The 17,344-nt window shown below is 42.3% G+C and overlaps 1 protein-coding gene across 12 annotated transcripts in view; it reads left to right on the top strand.

Moving 5' to 3' along the window:
- The window catches only part of zfand6 (zinc finger, AN1-type domain 6), a 90,046-nt gene that overhangs the window by 20,005 nt on the left and 52,697 nt on the right, over positions 1–17,344 (top strand). For 10 of the 12 annotated variants that reach the window (XM_072468782.1, XM_072468779.1, XM_072468781.1 and 7 more), the window contains 3 exons: positions 146–308; positions 3,388–3,499; positions 11,435–11,530. In XM_072468782.1, coding sequence (XP_072324883.1) covers positions 161–308; positions 3,388–3,499; positions 11,435–11,530 — 356 coding nt within the window. In that variant the 5' untranslated portion in view covers positions 146–160. The remainder of the gene's footprint in view (positions 1–145; positions 309–3,387; positions 3,500–11,434; positions 11,531–17,344) is intronic. The other 2 variants (XM_072468784.1, XM_072468785.1) reach the window with 1 other exon arrangement.

Below are 17,344 nucleotides of genomic sequence, written 5' to 3'. Positions count from 1 at the left end.
TCTGCAAACAGCTTTTTTTTCTAGTTTTCTTTTCATGTTGCAATTTGCACAGAGGTTAGTGCAAACTAACAACAGTGCATTTCTGACTTTATCTGTCGTATCTTGTGGCCATGACTCTTAACACTTTCTATCTTTATTTTGCAAGGTCTGTTGGAGGAACATGGCTCAAGAAACCAATCAGACTCAAGTGCCTATGCTGTGTACCACTGGCTGTGGATTTTATGGGAACCCGCGAACGAATGGCATGTGTTCTGTTTGCTATAAGGATTTTCTTCAAAGGCAAAACAATAATGGCAGAATCAGTCCTGGTAAATAAGTTCTTGCTAAACAAAAATCTAACCTTAAGTGCAGTTAATTTTTAAGCAGTCTACACTGAATTTGTTTAATTTCTGAAGTGTATAGCTTAGGTTAGAATCGTTTAAAGCCACACGAGGGCTGAAGGAGAGATTTCATTCCAAGTTTGAAAAACAGCCACTTTGTTGAATCCAGTATCCTCCCAAGGTGCTGGCTATTGATTTTCAGTCTCTTATGAATTGTGATATGCCCTGCTATGAAGTAGTCATGTTAATCTTTCTTCAGAGTCTCAATTTTATTTGATTGTTGCAAGTAATCCCTTTTTGGGGAGTGATTTACATCATTTAATAACACTGAATGTTTTCAAGGGATGGCATCGCCTGGCTCCGGTGATAAGCGGTCTGATTTAGCACAGACTGTAACTCGTTTCTTACTAATTAGTCTTGGCAAGGATCATATTATACCTTTGCCAGCAGGAAACAACAGCCCTAACCCCTCTATCCATGAAACTGGAATAATTTCAAGTTTTTAATCTCTCTTCAGGCAATGATTATAAATAAACTTTAGCTCCCCAGTTGATATTTGCATGAGTTGACTAGATTGTCTTACTGTTCAGGCTATTAAGTGAAGCATACTCAGTTGGTAGGTACTGAAGAGCTGTTGACGCCTATGGAATTCCCCTTTTCCATGGGTGATTTCCTTCATGAGAGAGTGTTAGGAAGTGGAGAGTTTTCTTGGGATGAAAGGTGGCATATTTTTGCCCGTTTCCTTGAACCCTTTGTCTCTCCATACCTTTGCTTAAGTTTATTTAAACAAGATGAATGTCCTTAAGTATCCTGTGTATCAAAACATAAAATTGTATTTGCGTCCTTTTATATAATCCATAATGAGAGTTGTCTGTTATTGACCTAGATAAATTTTCCATTTTCATAAATCCATGCTTTCTTTGCAGTACTTAAGTAGGACTTCTTGTATAAAAACAAGTGTGGATGCTGGAAATCGTAGAATTTACAGTGCATAAGGAGACCATTCAGCCCGTTGAATCTGCACCGGCCCTGGGAAAGAGCACCCCATTTAAGCCCCCACTTCCACCCTATCCCCGTAACCCCACCTAACCTTTTTTTAAGGACACTAAGGGCAATTTAGCATGGCCAATCCACCTAACCTGCACACCTTTTAGACTGTGGGAGGAAACCGGAGCACCCAGCGGAAACCCACGCAGACGTGGGGAGAATGTGCAGACCCCGCACGGACAGTGACCCAAGCCGGGAATTGAACCTGGGACACTGGAGCTGTAATGCAACTGTGCTAACCACTATGCTACCTGCTGCCTATTTTCTTAAATCTGAAATGAAAAGCTGAAAACACTGGTCTGGCAATATCTGTGATTTCTTGTATGTTCAGTTATTCATCATGTGGTGATACCGTAAAGGACATTGTTGTTATCGGGTTTCTTCCAGCCAGCATAGTTCAGGGCTTTCACTTGTGCCACATTAACTGTACGGCTCATTCTGTTAAGTAACACTTCAATGTTGTCATGACATCATATTCTGGGTCTGCCTTATAACTTCCGTGTTTCTGATGGCTTGGTGGTTCTGACCGGGTCAGACTTGATGCGGAGAAGGTAACAACAATCGGTCAGCTAGGGTGGTGGTGGTTGATTAGTCAGCTTGTGTATAGCTCCATTTCAGATTTTGTCCTGAGGCTTAAGTGTTCTGCAATTGAATCCATTGATACACCTGTTCATTACTTTGGTTGTGTTTAGTTAAGACTTCTTAATCTCTTTATGGAGGGGATGGGTTGCTTTGTACCGATGAGTGAGTCAATTTTGCATTTTTGGCTCTGTTGATGAGTTCCTAATGGTGAAACTGAATGTGAATGCAAGCAACTCATGGCTCTGATTGGTTATTGCAACAGGTCAGCAGGGCTTCATTGACAACTTGAGGGCTGGGCTTTTTTTTCTGCAGCCTCTTCACTATTTTGGACAATGTTTGGTTTTAGTTGTCTGTTATTTCAGCTTCTGGAGCTCAAGCCGAGTAGGCCTGCCTACTCTGTCTCTTTCTCTGTCTTAGCTTGTTAATCTGTGGTTGCTGATTGAGTTTCGCCTTGATACAAAGCTCAACTGGGTTGATGCCCCATGACTGATTCACCTGGATCAACTTTCAGACCCAATCTGGCTCCACATCAACTGCCTCTGCCAGCATTCAGAAACAATTGTTTAACTTTGAAATTAGATTTACTGACGGTATCTTGGGCTTCAGTTAAAGGGCTGAGCCTCTGGGTTGAAATAATTATTTTTAATTTGAGCTACATGTGCCACAGGAGTGCAAATGCTCAGAGACACCTTTAAAATGAGTCTTGAACATCCGAGTCAAAAAGTGCCATGCGCTGACTAGAAGTTGTGAAAAGAAGCAGAATGTGTGCCCACATATTTTCTACCCAGCCCCATCAAAATACATACATTTACACTATTTGAACTGGGAACGGAATAGTTCTATAGACTATATAAAATGTATTTGCTCACTAGTAAGAATCAACGTAGTACCCAATTATATTTCTTCCAATTTTAGGGGCAATTTCGTGTGGCCAATCCACCTAACCAGCACGTCTTTGGGTTGTGGGGGTGAAACCCACGCAGAAATGGGGAGAATGTGCAAACTCCACACGGACAGTGACCTAGGGCCGGGATTTGAACCCGGGTCCTCAGCGCCGCAGTCCCAGTGCTAACCACTGCGCCACATGCCACCCTCAGAATCAGCGTATATTTAAAGAAAAATAAATTAAATTTATAAATTACATTTTGCAAATTCAGGATGCCCCAAAGCTCTTCACAGAGATCAATATTAACCAGGATATTGGGAAAAATCCCGACTATTCTTGTAAAAGATCCCATGGCCCTATTCAATGTTCCTGAGAGGGAAGACAGCTTTCTGAATCGGAGGCGAGTGTGCGACAACTGGATCATGGCTGACATTGCAATTTGGCTGACCTTACTCATAATTAGTATGAAGAATAGAAGCTGTCGTAGCAGTACTAAATTAACTGCACGTTAGGTACTACATTTCATAATTTATTTATCTGTTCCTCGTGCAGCATCTCCCAATTTGAGCAGTTTAACGGAAATATATCCTGTTCAATGCACAGAAGAAAATCTCCCAGAAATACCATCATCTTTCTCCTCCTCCTCCACATCTGGCCAATCAAGGTAAGTAAACGACTTGGCTCCTGGTAAATTTGTGAAACTTAAAGCACCGTTTTAGTCACAATAAGGAATGTGAGGGACTGAGTTTTTCACCTAAATAAAAATGTAATAATGAAGCATTTAATTTATCACTAAGCAATAATACATTTTCATAATTAGCAAGTGTACCTGTTAATCTTGCTATGTCAGTTTGTTCTAAAATTTAGCAAAGATTTAATTTCCTGACTGTTAAAAAGGGAGATGTGCACAATTACTGGTTTCTATTGGTCCCATTCTGTTCTTGTACTGTTGAGTAGAGCCAGACATTGTAGTTGATTTTACATTTGGTCACGGACTACAATGGCTATGTGCCAGCCACCTTATCCAGAATGCAAAATAATCAGTACATGTTGTGCTATCACTAATATTACACCTACCCACTTTTCTCTTTTGCTTTCACTTTCTCCCTCTCCCTCTCTTCTCTCTCTTCTCTCTTTCTCTCATCTCTCTTTCTCTTCTTTCTTTCTTCTTTCTCTTTCTTTCTGTTTCTCTTCCGTGCTCGCTCTCACTCTCTCTCCCCCCTCACTCCTTTCTCCTCCCCCGCCCCCCCCCCCCCCAACACCAAATAATTTCTTCATTAAATCTTTTCACCTTGCTACTTCTCGCTGGCACTTAAGGAATTCCTCAACCATGACATGTCATTGTTCTTATTCTTCTATTTCTATTCAGTGTCTGCTCTATTATAAAAACACCTTCAGACAATTTTATTACATTAAGAGTACTATTTAAAATGAATGCTTCTGTCTGAAAACAATTTATGTGAATAAGATCTTTACTCTGGTTATCGGGGTTCAATCTCTTTCCAAAGAATTATGACTACTTTTGTTGACTAGTTTTGTGCTTTAACTTTTTACCATCCCAAAATATCTCCCAGAAAGATTTTAACTTAATCTTCAGGTGTCCTTCTGTGATGAATTCTGCTTTTGCTCAATTGAGTAAGCTTTAATTAAATATCATTGTTACGGAACCTAAAAGTAAGAAGTTTATAACAAAATTAACACACATACTGAGCACCTGTATTTCTGCTTGGTGATGCTGAATTTGGCTTTAAATGAGATGTTTCATAAGACCATAAGACACATGAGCAGAATTAGGCCATTGAGCCCATTGAGTCTGCTCCGCATTCCAATCATACTGATATTTTTCTCAACCCTATTCTCCTGCCTTCTCATAATCCCTGATCCCCTTATTAATCAAGAACCTATCAGTCTCTGTCTTAAAGACACTCCGTGATTTGGCCTCCACAACCCTCTGCGGTAAAGTGTTCCACAGATTCACCACCCTCTGGCTGAAGAAATTCCCCCTTAATTCAGTTTTAAAGGATCCTTCCCCCCCCCCCCCCCCCCCCCCCCCCCCCGCTCATCCTTCTAAACTCTAACGAGTACAGACCCAGGGTCCTCAACCGCTACTCATATATGGCAAGCTCTTCATTCCAGGGATCATTGATCTGATGCAGAGGCCCCAGGTCTGATCACTGTTCTGTACTGAATTAGATGATTTGAACCAGGGCAGAGGGAAGGTTGCTACAGCAGTCCTATATCCCAAGCTTGAGAGCTGGAAGGGGGAAAAATCAGCTCAGTTGCTATCCATTCACCCCTTCCTTGCACATGTTGATGGCCAAAGATGCGATCAGGTTGAGTCACCCACCAGACTCTCTATACCTTGCATGTTTTGTGCAGTGTGTGGAGCTGTAAGCTCTTATCTAGTATGTACACAACCAAATTTTCACTGCTCTATGATTTACAGATTATTCTTGCAAAATGTAGGGCCAAGATATTCAATTGACCGGTGTGACAGAAGGGTTTATGGCAGCCTTACAAATGATAAGTTATTGTGATAATACAGCCTGTTAAGTTCCAGACAGAATTCACGTGAATTGAAGCATTTTTGCACCTGAATTGAGTGTTTTTGAACAGGTGCCATTAGCTGGATTAGCGCCCTCTGTTTAGAAATCATATTTTAATAATGCAGATGTATAATAATGCATACGGTTTTAAATGCAATTTCAATCCGTGTAAAGATTATTACATGTCTGAATGATGGCACACATTTTTTCTGCGGATGTGCCTGAAATGATCTTGATCAAAAGTGGAAAGCCAAGCGAATATCTCTTCTGTTTTTATGCTATTGATGTCATCTTTTAAATTTCAGTGTTCAAGTTTAATATGAAAATCTTTTCAAATATGCCATCACTGAATGTTGTGCCACAGATTAGCAAGGCAATTTATTTTTAAAAAAGAAAACCAAGCACGAGGTTGTGTTTCTAGAGGGATGGGACTGAAAAGTAGGAAAGTTATGCCAAACCTGTATCAAGCCTTGTTAGACTAAGCATTTAGAGCAGTGCTGGCAGTTCTCATCACCATATTGTAAAAGGGACATAAAGATAGTACCAGAAATGCAAGGCTAGGGCAGCAAGATGGTGCAGTGGGTAGCACTGCTGCTTCACGGCGCCGAGGTCCCAGGTTCGATGCCAGCTCTGGGTCACTGTTCGTGTGGAGTTTGCACATTCTCCCCGTGTTTGCGTGGGTTTCGCCCCCACAACCCAAAGATGTGCAGGGTAGGTGGATTGGCCATGCTAAATTGCCCCTTAATTGGAAAAGGTGAATTGGGTACTTTGGTGTTGACTTGGGGGTTCTTTTAAGTCCAACTCCAACTCTAAAAAAATAATTAATAAATAAGAAAAAGAAATGCAAGGCTCGATATATTGGGAAAGGATGAACAGGCTTTGTCTCTGAAAAATGAAGACAGAGGGATAACTTAATAGAGGTGTTTAAAATTATAAAAGGTTTTGATAGAGTGGATACAGAGAGAATGTTTCCTCTTGTGGGGGAGAACATAACTAGAGGCCATCAATGCAAGATAGTCACCAAGGAATTCCAGAATAAACTTCTTTATCCAAAGAGTGGTAAGAATGTGGAACTCTGTCTACCATGGAGTGATTGAAGTGAATAGTATCGATGCATTTAAGGAAAAGCTGAATAAGCAAATAGAAGCTTATGAATGATTTAGATGAGGAAAAATAGGAAGAGGGTCGAATGAAGCATAAACACCGGCATGGACTGGGTGGGCTGAATGGCCTCTTTTTATCTTATGCACGTTATGTCATCCTATGGATTAATAACTGAGTGGTGCGACTGTCCAACCCAACTAATCTGTAACCAAGCCAAGTTAGCCAGGGCATATAAACTATGTAATCCTCGGTAATTGTTTTTTTTTTTACTGAACATTTTATTGAGGTATTTTTGGTATAGTAACAACAACAAAATAAATAATATACATGAAACCATAAACATAGTGCAAAAGCCATTTACCTCTCGTACAGGTCCCACCCTTATTAACCCCCTACTCTAATCTAAACTACTCTCTTTCCCCCCCCACGTCTGCTGACGATTAATTTCCCGCAAAGAAGTCGACGAACGGTTGCCACCTCCGGGTGAACCCTAACAGTGACCCTCAAGGCGAACTTGATATTTGATTTTCTCCAAACGGAGAAAGCTAGCCATGTCCGATAGCCAGGTCTCCGACTTCGGGGGCTTTGAGTCCCTCCATGCTAATAGTGTCCGTCTCCGGGCTACCAGGGAATCAAAGGCCAGAACGTCTGCCTCTTTCTCCTCTTGGATTCCCGGGTCTTTTGACCCCCCGGAAATCGCCACCTCTGGATTCAGCGCCACCCTTGTTTTTAACACCGTGGTCATGACGTCCGCAAACCCCTGCCAAAATCCCCTAAACTTTGAACATGTCCAAAACATGTGGACATGGTTCGCCGGTCCTCCCGCACATTTTGCGCACCTCTCCTCCACCCCAAAGAATCTGCTCATCCCGGCCACTGTCATGTGAGCCCGGTGAACAACCTTAAATTGTATCAGGCTGAGCCTGGCACATGTTGCGGACGTGTTGACTCTACTCAATACGTCTGCCCATAGACCATCCTCTATCTCACCTCCCAGCTCCTCCTCCCACTTGCGCTTCAGCTCCTCGGTCTGCATCTCCTCCGACCGCATAAGCTTCTTATAAATGTCCGAGACGCTCCCTTCTCCTACCCACCCTCTGGAAACTACTCTGTCCTGAATCCCCCTTAGCGGTAGGAGCGGGAAGGTTGACACCTGTTTACGAAGGAAGTCCTGCATCTGCAGATACCTGAATTTGTTTCCCCTCGCCAACCCAAACATTTCCTCCAACGCCTCCATACTCGGAAAGCTCTCCTCTATGAACATATCCCCCACCCTCTCAATCCCCGCTCTCTGCCATAACCGGAATCCCCCCCCCCCCCCCTGTCCATACTCCCCGGGGCAAACCGGTGAATATCACAGATTGGGGCCCAGACCGATGCTCCCACATGCCACCTCCACTGGCCCCAAACTCTCAGGACCGCCACCACCACTGGACTGGTGGAGTACCGTGCCGGTGGGAATGGCAGAGGTGCAGTTACCAACGCCCCCAATCTGGTGCCCTTACATGAAGCCATCTGCATACGCACCCATGCCGACCCCTCCCCCACCACCTACTTCCTGATCATGGCTATATTAGCCGCCCAGTAATAGTTGCTAAAATTTGGCAGCGCCAGCCCGCCCTCTCCCCAACTCCACTGAAGCATTACCTTCCTTACTCGCGGGGCCTTGCCCGCCCAGGCGAAGCCCGTGATCACTCTGTTGACCCGCTTAAAAAAGGACCGCGGAATAAAGATGGGGAATCCTCTGTAATTGTTACTAATGTGCCTAGCACCATTGGGTTAAAATCATAGCACCTTCTGGCCAACCAAAGAATTCAGAAAATTACAAAGGAAAGCAGCAAGACCACTCTTTTCACAAACTGCAATGGAAAATAAAGCTGAAGGCGTATAGTACCTTCATAGTAGTACCTTGGGGATAGATCAGATTATGTTAAAACAAGTGATATCTGGTCTGGAGCTGGGGCAATCTCTGAAGATCATATATTTGGGAAGTTCATTCTGTCCTTGTGTCCAGTAAGGAATGCTAACAATGTGCTTCTGACTTTTTTATGCAGTATGTCCTTGCATACATTGAACAGCCAGACACTCTTGCATATGTTATTTTCTTAGGTTTTACCTTTGGTTCAACACTGCCTCAAAAGTTTAGGAACAGGAGTAGCCATTCAACCAGTCATCCTGCTCCACTATTCAATGCAATTATGCTGATCGGACACTTCAGTGCTTTTTACGCGCATAACTCCATTAACAATGGAGGGATGTGTGTCCTCCACTGCTGTATATTGGTAAAATAGAAGATTATACAAATGCTCTTGAATTAAATCCTGAGAGATGTCATTTCTCAGCCATATCTGTTTGAGTGGGGCAGTTGATTGTTACTGGACTAGTAGTAATTCAGAAGCCTGGACTAGAAAACCATTGATTTCAAATACCTCCATTGCAGATTGTGATATTGAATATTTTTTTTATATCATCTCTCTGTTCACTATGTGCATCTGTTTGCTGTGTATTCCCCTCGTCCACCACCTGTATCTTGCGCTCAGTTTAAGTGGTCATGCAGCTGTCAGATTGTAAAGTTCCATCTGCTAACCAATGTCCTTTAAGGGAAGAAATCTGCCACACTTACACAGTCTGACCTAATGGTGACTCCAACCCATTGTGATTGACTCAGCTGCCTTTTGAACTGACCATTCAGCCGATATCAATCTACCACCAAAAAAAAGGGTATGCATAGAACTAGATCAACTACTCTGGCTTGGAGACAGAGATGGTACACCAGCCCAGTGGACCCTACAAAGTAATCCTCACTAATATTTGGAGACCAATGCCAAGGTCATGGAGCTGTCCCACAGACTCCTAAAGCAAAAGTCTGATATACTCTCAAAGTTCCAGATTCTGCCATCACTGTTCCTCGGTATGTTTTACTGTACCCGAGGATGGGTAATTAATGCTGTACTTCCTAGCGATGCCCAGAATTATGTTTTCTAAAATTGGTCCAAATCTTCTGAGCAGCAGCAATGGCCATCCGATTGCTGCTTCACTCGTAAATTCCTCCAAACTAACTGCTCTGCATTTCCGGAACCTTCCAGGCGCAGCATTCCCAGAAATGCACAGCGCAGCGCCCTTTGGGGAATTTTGTCACATTGGGGTCGGGGGGGGGGGAAAAGAGAGTCAGTTGTGTAGTTATCCATATATTAGGTTAGGTTTTAACCTGTTTAACATTTCCTGGATAACTACGCAGGTACGTGCTGCAGAACTGTCCCTGACCAACTCCCATTGAAAGTTGTAGCCTTCCCAGGCAATTCCCGCAGAGGTCTGCATGTCAGGGTTTCCACAGGGTCCCTTCGGTCATACTTCCAAATTTATTGAAATATGTTGTGTAACTGCTTATTGAGTGTCTGGAACAATCTCATTTTGTACACTTTTAAGTACCCAAGTATGACTTAATACCATTAAGATTGAAGGTAATGCTGTACAGTAATGAGAACAGAAAATACTCATCAGGTCTGCCAGTACCTGTGGAGAGAAAAACTTAGTTAATGTTTTGGATCAGAAATGAAAAGGCATCCATCTAAAGCATTAACTCTTTTTCAAATTTCCAGCATCCGCATTATTTTGTATTGAAGCGACAAAGTACTTGGGTTTAAATACATGGGGAGGAATGTTCAATGTTCAATTCAAAATGAATGTGTGGATTCACCAACTATGCTATGGGAAGAGTCGGCAAATAGAAACCAGTAATGCTTTTTTCCAGTTGAGTCCAGGTCTCAAATATAAAAAGGGGTTGGAACCTGTAACTGTGGTGCCCAAGGATAACTTGGAAAAAAACTTTCCCCAAGGAGCAATATGTGCTGTAAATAATCATAAACTTCTGAAGTTAACCATTGACTAAAATTAACAGTACCACTACAGTGATTTACTTTCATTTCTAGCCTCTGTCCTTGAAAGTCATGGTGCCTTTTACTTTGTTCCATCTTGCTGTTGAATTAGGATTTTAAAAAGCATACCCGTTGGCACTCTATTACAGAAAGTTGCTACTGGGTTAGAGCTTGATCTTTAATGATAGAATACAGTTTCTCATATCCAATCCTCCACTCGTTTAATGTCAGTTCTACCACAATTGCCCCTTATTCTGGATTTCCATTCCTGATCACCTTTGGTTGCAGGAAGTTCAAAAGTAAAATCTAATAAAATAACAGGTGCACAATTTTGCCTCTTTATGACATCGCTTCAGGAGCATAATGTATTCTGTTATCCAATATTTTTCACTAGTTAATAACTTGAGTTTCTGATTTTCCTTGGTTCTATGTGTCCTTATCTGTGGTTCTTATCAAGTTAAAAATCCTAAATTAGATCCCTGAAATCCTCGCATACAAATGTTTTAACATGCTGGTTGAAATTCTTTACTCTATATTTTGGTAGACTTGTTAGATCTGTTTAAATGTGTCATCACTTGTTTTTTAAAAAAAAAAAAATGCAGAGTAAAGCATTTCTCGTCAACATGTTCACAGGTTAGTGTCTCTGGGTGTCTCACTTTATGACCACTTGAATTGGTTGCAATTTCCCAGACTATTAATTAGAACCACGTGATGTGACTGGTCAATCTGACCACATGCCAGTTGCTAAAACACGAAGTTGGAAAATCTATAATTGACCACCACCACCTTGCACTCTCCCAAAAAAAACTTATCAAATACAATACATAGCAAGTAAAGAGAATTAAAGGGATCCTACTCGTGTGAAAATCCCAGTTCTAGGACATTATTTTAAACTCATTGTTTTAACTCATTTATAGATAAGAGCTATTATAACTTGTAATGTGGAGTACGGTAGTTGTAGTATTTTGCTGTTGCATTTTTATTAATCTGATTTTAAAATAAAGTTAATATAGTAAGGTAGTAAATGGATGGAGAAAGAATCTATGAACTGTTATATGTTTACTCAACCTTCAGTCCACAACCAATAATGGGAAGAGGGAAAAGGGGAAGAAAGCAAAGAGAGAAGAAGGGAAGATCTATTAAAAAAGAGGGAAGAAAGGGAAGGAAGAGGTAAGAAAAAAGGCTAGAAGGGAAAATAAACTAAAGGAGGATTAAGGAAAATGTAGACGAAAGTTAGAAACTGTTAAGATTTGGGCCTGTGATGAACTGGGTATTGTGTGCGCAGTGAAACCAGTTAGTAAACTTTGTTAGTGACTCGGCTTCTCACCATTAAGATGTATGCTGATCTTTTCCACAGTAAGAAGTCAACCCCTGTGATTATTTGTGAGGTTTTAACACCAGAACTGTAGTAATGATAAGGAATTTTTTATGAAGACAATTATGCTTGTCTTTGGCATTTTTGGGCCATTGTCCTGAATGGAGTATGCAATATCAGTTGCTTTTCTTTGGGAGAAAGAACCCTTCATTTGAAATGTGTAACTTCATTAAATCAATTTAAGTATAATCTTTAAACAGATGGTTGTTGACCTTTTAAGTTTTGAAATTTTGATTATAGTAATTAACCAATGTATGAAATAGCCTTGAGTAAGAATATTTCCACAAAGAAAATCTTTATTAAATGTATGCTTATACAAAACTGGTTAAAAAAAAAAAAAAAAAAAAAAAAATTAATTGGTGGTAAGATTTTAGCAGCTTGAGACTCCTGCTCACCTTTAGAGGGAAATATACAAGAAGAGTCAAGCGCTTGATACATAATAATTAATAATTTATAATAATTATCGCTTATTGTCACAAGTAGGCTTCAATGAAGTTACTGTGAAAAGCCCCTAGTCGCCACATTCCGGCGCCTGTTCGGGGAGGCCGGTACGGGAATTGAACCCGCGCTGCTGGCCTTGTTCTGCATTACAAGCCAGCTGTTCAGCCCACTGTGCTAAACCAGCCCCTAAATAATTGACCTAACTTTAAAGAAATTAGGAAAATCTGTTTGCAAGTTCAGAAATGTTTCTCATTTAGAATTGACATGCTTACATGAGCTCCTTGGTTAAGTTAGTTATCCAAAAGTAGAAGCTTTTTTTTTTTGTAACATCTCATTAGCGCATATAATAGAAGAAGTTGATGAAACAAAATTGCTGTCGGAAAATGTTTTAAATTTAGTTGTGGGAAGTAAGGTCTCGGTATGAATTATAGGAATCATGACCCATTTGGTTTCATTCTGTGGGCTGCAGATTGGAATTGACTTCTTTTGTCTTTTGGTTTGTCTAAATGTGTCAAAGCAGGGAAATGTTTTAAATTACGCGGATGGGGAAAGAAGCCAGGGAAATGGATTTTGTAAAGTTCAAAGTGGAGAACAATGGAAATTAAAATCAGCTGTTTTGACTACTTTGATGGCTTCTCACATCCCAATGGTTCAATCTCTCTACCAGAGACTACTGTCCACAGGAATCACAAAGCTGCATTTCTGACCAGCGCACTGCAGAATTCCCCGAGCTTCTCCAAACTCCAGTCTCCTGGCTGTACCAAGCTGCTAATGACTCTCTTGAGATTGAGCCCTAATTGCCTGGCAGGAAACCCGTGATCTTCCTTCACCTTCTCTACTCCCCAGGACTTCTCCTGAGCCCAAACTGCCTGCAGCCTGTCCACAGCAACACAGTTTTGGTATGGCCTCTTCCCCTGCTGCAGGACACTGCAATAAATTAAAACCAGCAAACTTTCTTAACTCCATCCTTTTCCATGATGATATCATCTTTCACAGTTCACGGCTTAAAACTAATTTAGCTCTAACTGCCAAAACAGAACAGCTCTTTGAGCTACTCTTCTTTGCAAGCAGTGTAGATGTCTCTCCAGTTAAGTAAGCCCACCTGTTTTATGACTCCCATCACTTTTACTCTGACACTGTTAAATATCAGGTATGGCCTTCTGACTTTCCATTTTCTTTTAGTTGTTCTGGCAATCTCTTAAGAGCTCAGCATTTTAGTTACCTTATCTTCACAACAACCATCTTCCTATAACTAAACATTACCTCTGAAATTAAAACCCGAAAATGCTGTAAAAATGCAGCAGGTCTGGCAGCATCTGTGGAGAGAAAATAAGAATTAACGTTTTGAGTCTGTATCACTTTTCGTCAGTAAGAATCTTAAAACACCAGGTTAAAGTCCAACAGGTTTGTTTCAAATTGCTAGCTTTCGGAGCACTGCTCCTTCCTCAGGTGAATGAAGAGGTAGGTTCCAGAAACATGTATATAGACAAAGTCAAAGATGCAAGACAATGCTATGAATGCAAGCATTTGCAGGTAATTCAGTCTTTACAGGTCTAGAGAGAGGGGTAACCCCAGGTTAAAAAGGTATGAATTGTCTCAAGCCAGGACAATTTGTAGGGGGTGAATGTAATGCGACATGAATCCAAGGTCCCGGTTGAGGCCGTACTCTTGTGTGCGGAACTTGGCTATAAGTTTCTGTTCAGCGATTCTGCGTTCTCGCGCGTCCTGAAGGCCGCCTTGGGGAACGCTTACCCGGAGATCAAAGGCTGAATGCCCTTGACTGCTGAAGTGTTCCCCGACTGGAAGGGAACATTCCTGCCTGGAGATTGTCGCGCGATGCCCGTTCATCCGTTGTCGCAGCGTCTGCATGGTCTCACCAATGTACCACGCTTCGGGACATTCTTTCCTGCAGCGTATGAGGCAGACAACGTTGGCCGAGTCGCACGAGTATGTACCGCATACCTGGTGGGTGGTGTTCTCACGTATAATGGTGGTACCCATAACGATGATCTGGCACGTCTTGCAGAGATTGCCATGGCAGGGTTGTGTGGTGTCGTGGTCACTGTTCTGAAGGCTGGGTAGCTTGCAGCAAACAATGGTTTGTTTGAGGTTGCGCGGTTGTTTGAAGGCAAGTAGTGGGGGTGTGGGGATGACGTTGGCAAGATGTTAGTCTTCATCAATGACGTGGTGAAGGCTGCGAAGAAGATGTCGTAGTTTCTCCGCTCCAGGGAAATACTGGACAACGAAGGGTACTCTGTCGGTTGTGACCCGTGTTTGTCTTCTGAGGAGGTCGGTGCGGTTTTTTGCTGTGGCGGTTGGAACTGTCGATCGATGAGTCGAGCGCCATATCCCGTTCGTGCGAGGGCATCTTTCAGCGTCTGTCGATGTCTGTTACGCTCTTCATTGTCTGAGCAGATCCTGTGTATACGGAGGGTTTGGCCATAGGGGATGGCTTCTTTAATGTGTTTAGGGTGGAAGCTGGAGAAGTGGAGCATCTCGTGGTTACCCGTGGGCTTACGGTAAAACAAAGTGATGGAGATGAGTGTGTCCAAGAATGCAACTGATTTTGGAGAGTAGTCCATGGTGAGTTTGATGGTGGGATGGAACTAATTGATGTCATCGTGTAGTCATTTCAGTGATTCTTCGGCATGGGTCCAAAGGAAAAAAATGTCATCGATGTATCTGGTGTATACCGGCGGTTGAAGGTCCTGTGCGGTGAGGAGGTCTTGTTCAAACTTGTGCATGAAGATGTTGGCATATTGAGGTGCAAATTTGGTCCCCATGGCTGTTCCGCGTGTATGGATGAAGAACTTGTTGTTGAAGGTGAAGACATTGTGATCCAGAATGAAGCGGATGAGTTGTAGAGTTGCGTCTGGAGATTGGCAGTTGTCTGTGTTGAGTACTGAGGCTATTGCAGCAATGCCGTCGTCATGGGGATGCAGGTGTAGAGTGCCGAGACGTCCATTGTGACGAGGAATGTTCCCGGTTCAACTGGTCCATGGGCGCTGAGTTTCTGTAAGAAGTCTGTCATGTTGCGACAGAAGCTGGGCGTACCTTGTACGATGAGTTTCAAGGTGCCCTTGATGTAGCCAGAGAGGTTATCACCCACGGTCCCATTTCCTGATATGAGAGGCCGGCCTGGTGTGTTGGCCTTAGTGTGATTTCCTACGTGGGATGAGAGCGCGTAGGGTGCTCTGAAGGTCTGGATCCACGGTCTTGATCAGTCTGTTGAGTTGTCGGGTGTGTTCCTTGGTCGGATCTGCAGGTAACTGTCTCTAGTGTTCCTGGTTGTTGAGCTGTCAGTGCACTTCTTTGCAGTAGTCCGTTCTGTTCAGTATGACGGTGGCCCCTCCTTTGCTACTTTTCTTCAGAGCATTGCAGAGGAGTCATGTGGGCATCAAACATTAATTCTATTTTCTCTCTCCTCAGATGCTCCCAGACCTGCTGAGTTTTTTTACAGCGTTTTCTGTTTTTGTTTCAAATTCCAGCATCCAAAGTATTTTGCTTTTCCTACCTCTAAAATGTTGGCATGAACTGTGAACTCGATATTCGTTACACAGTTAACAAAATGTCAACCCACTGTATTTATGTAGCCTTCCATCCCATTGTGGGGACTTTATGTTTTTACTTGAAGTTGGAGTCAACAAATTAATTGAAGATTTTTCATTTTATTTAAAAAATATTAACTGCCACTTACCTCTCACCTATTTTCTGTACAGCTGAATCCCTTTGGCAAAATGCTTGAGAATTTGGGATTACTGTTTTCTCCCCTTATTTAATTGAGTACTTTCCCCTATTTCCATCTGCCTTACCTTGCCTCTCAATTAGATTGTACCATTTTCTCACCTACCTGCTGCCTATGAACGGTTTGTGTCAGCTCCTAGTCTACAGTGGGCTGAGGATTCTGTGAACTGCTGTCCCGAATAGTAGAGAAACTGAAGCTCAGGGCTAAGGTGCTTGTTGTGACTCAATGAAATTGTTTCATCCTGACGTGATGAAGAGAAGTTATCCGGGGGAATACTTGGGGATGCTCCACACGCCACACTTGAGTTGTGTTTCAAATTATTTGTTCTTTACAGGGCAAGCACCCAAAGCTGAAGTAATTCAGTTGTCTGCGTCGCCATTCCAAAAAGAGATTAATTGGGTGGTGGAGCAGCATTTAAACACAAACCCAACTTCGCGTTTATGGAGGCAGGCAAGGCTAGCCAAACAAAAAAACTTTGCTTCCAGTGGTGAAGAAAAGATGGCACACACCAAATATTCAATTAAATGAGGAAAAAGAATGGGGAGTGAAGGATGAGGGAGAGAAGAGGAAAACAAAGGTATAAGAATTAAGAGTAGTAATAGAGGACAGGAACAGACAACAGAGGGAAAAGGGCTCAAATAGACGGGCACTAATTTAATGCATGTAGAGAATAAAATTGGATGATGAGAAGTTTCCATGTGGGATGGGGGTGGGCGGTGGGGGTTGGTTGGTGGAAAAACGTTTAAATATTTTTTTAACTCAATCTTTATTTCCTTCATTACCAGGCAACAATATAGAAATCAACGGCACAAAAAGGGATAGGTTGTAGCAATACTTGTTGTGAAAGAGTTTTCAGCATTCGAAAATAAATACATTTAACATGATGTCCATCTAAATTTTGAGACTTCACAGATTCTCAGTTTATTAGGAAGACTAAAGCAGACACTTGAGAGTAGAAATGCGACAATAACAATAGAGTATTTCAATCATCCTTGGGTGAAGGAACTTTTAAAAATAAATTTAAAGCACCCAACCCACTTTTTTTTTCCAAATTAAGGGCCAATTTAGCGTGGCCAATTCTCCTACCCTGCACATCTTTTTGGGTTGTGGGGGTGAGACCCACGCAGACACGGGACGAATGTGCAAACTCCACACAGACAGTGACCCAGGGCCAGGATCGAACCCGAATCCTTGGCGCAGTCAAGCAGCAGTGCTAACCACCGTGCCGCCGTGCTGCCCCCCTTGGGTGAAAGAACGGCTGAGGCAAAAAATGGGTGAAAAGGCATTTAAGACTGTTCTGTATCAGTACACGACCAGTCAAGAAGCAAACAGTATTTAGTTCTGAATGGAAAACTGGGGCAAGTCAGCATCAGGAAAGGTGTTGGGGGTGGGTGTTGTGTGGAAAACTGCTGTAGGGGAGGCA

This window comes from Scyliorhinus torazame, chromosome 12 (genome assembly GCF_047496885.1).
Source record: "Scyliorhinus torazame isolate Kashiwa2021f chromosome 12, sScyTor2.1, whole genome shotgun sequence".
NCBI classification, from domain to species: domain Eukaryota; kingdom Metazoa; phylum Chordata; class Chondrichthyes; order Carcharhiniformes; family Scyliorhinidae; genus Scyliorhinus; species Scyliorhinus torazame.
This window is presented reverse-complemented; position numbering and strand designations above follow the sequence as displayed.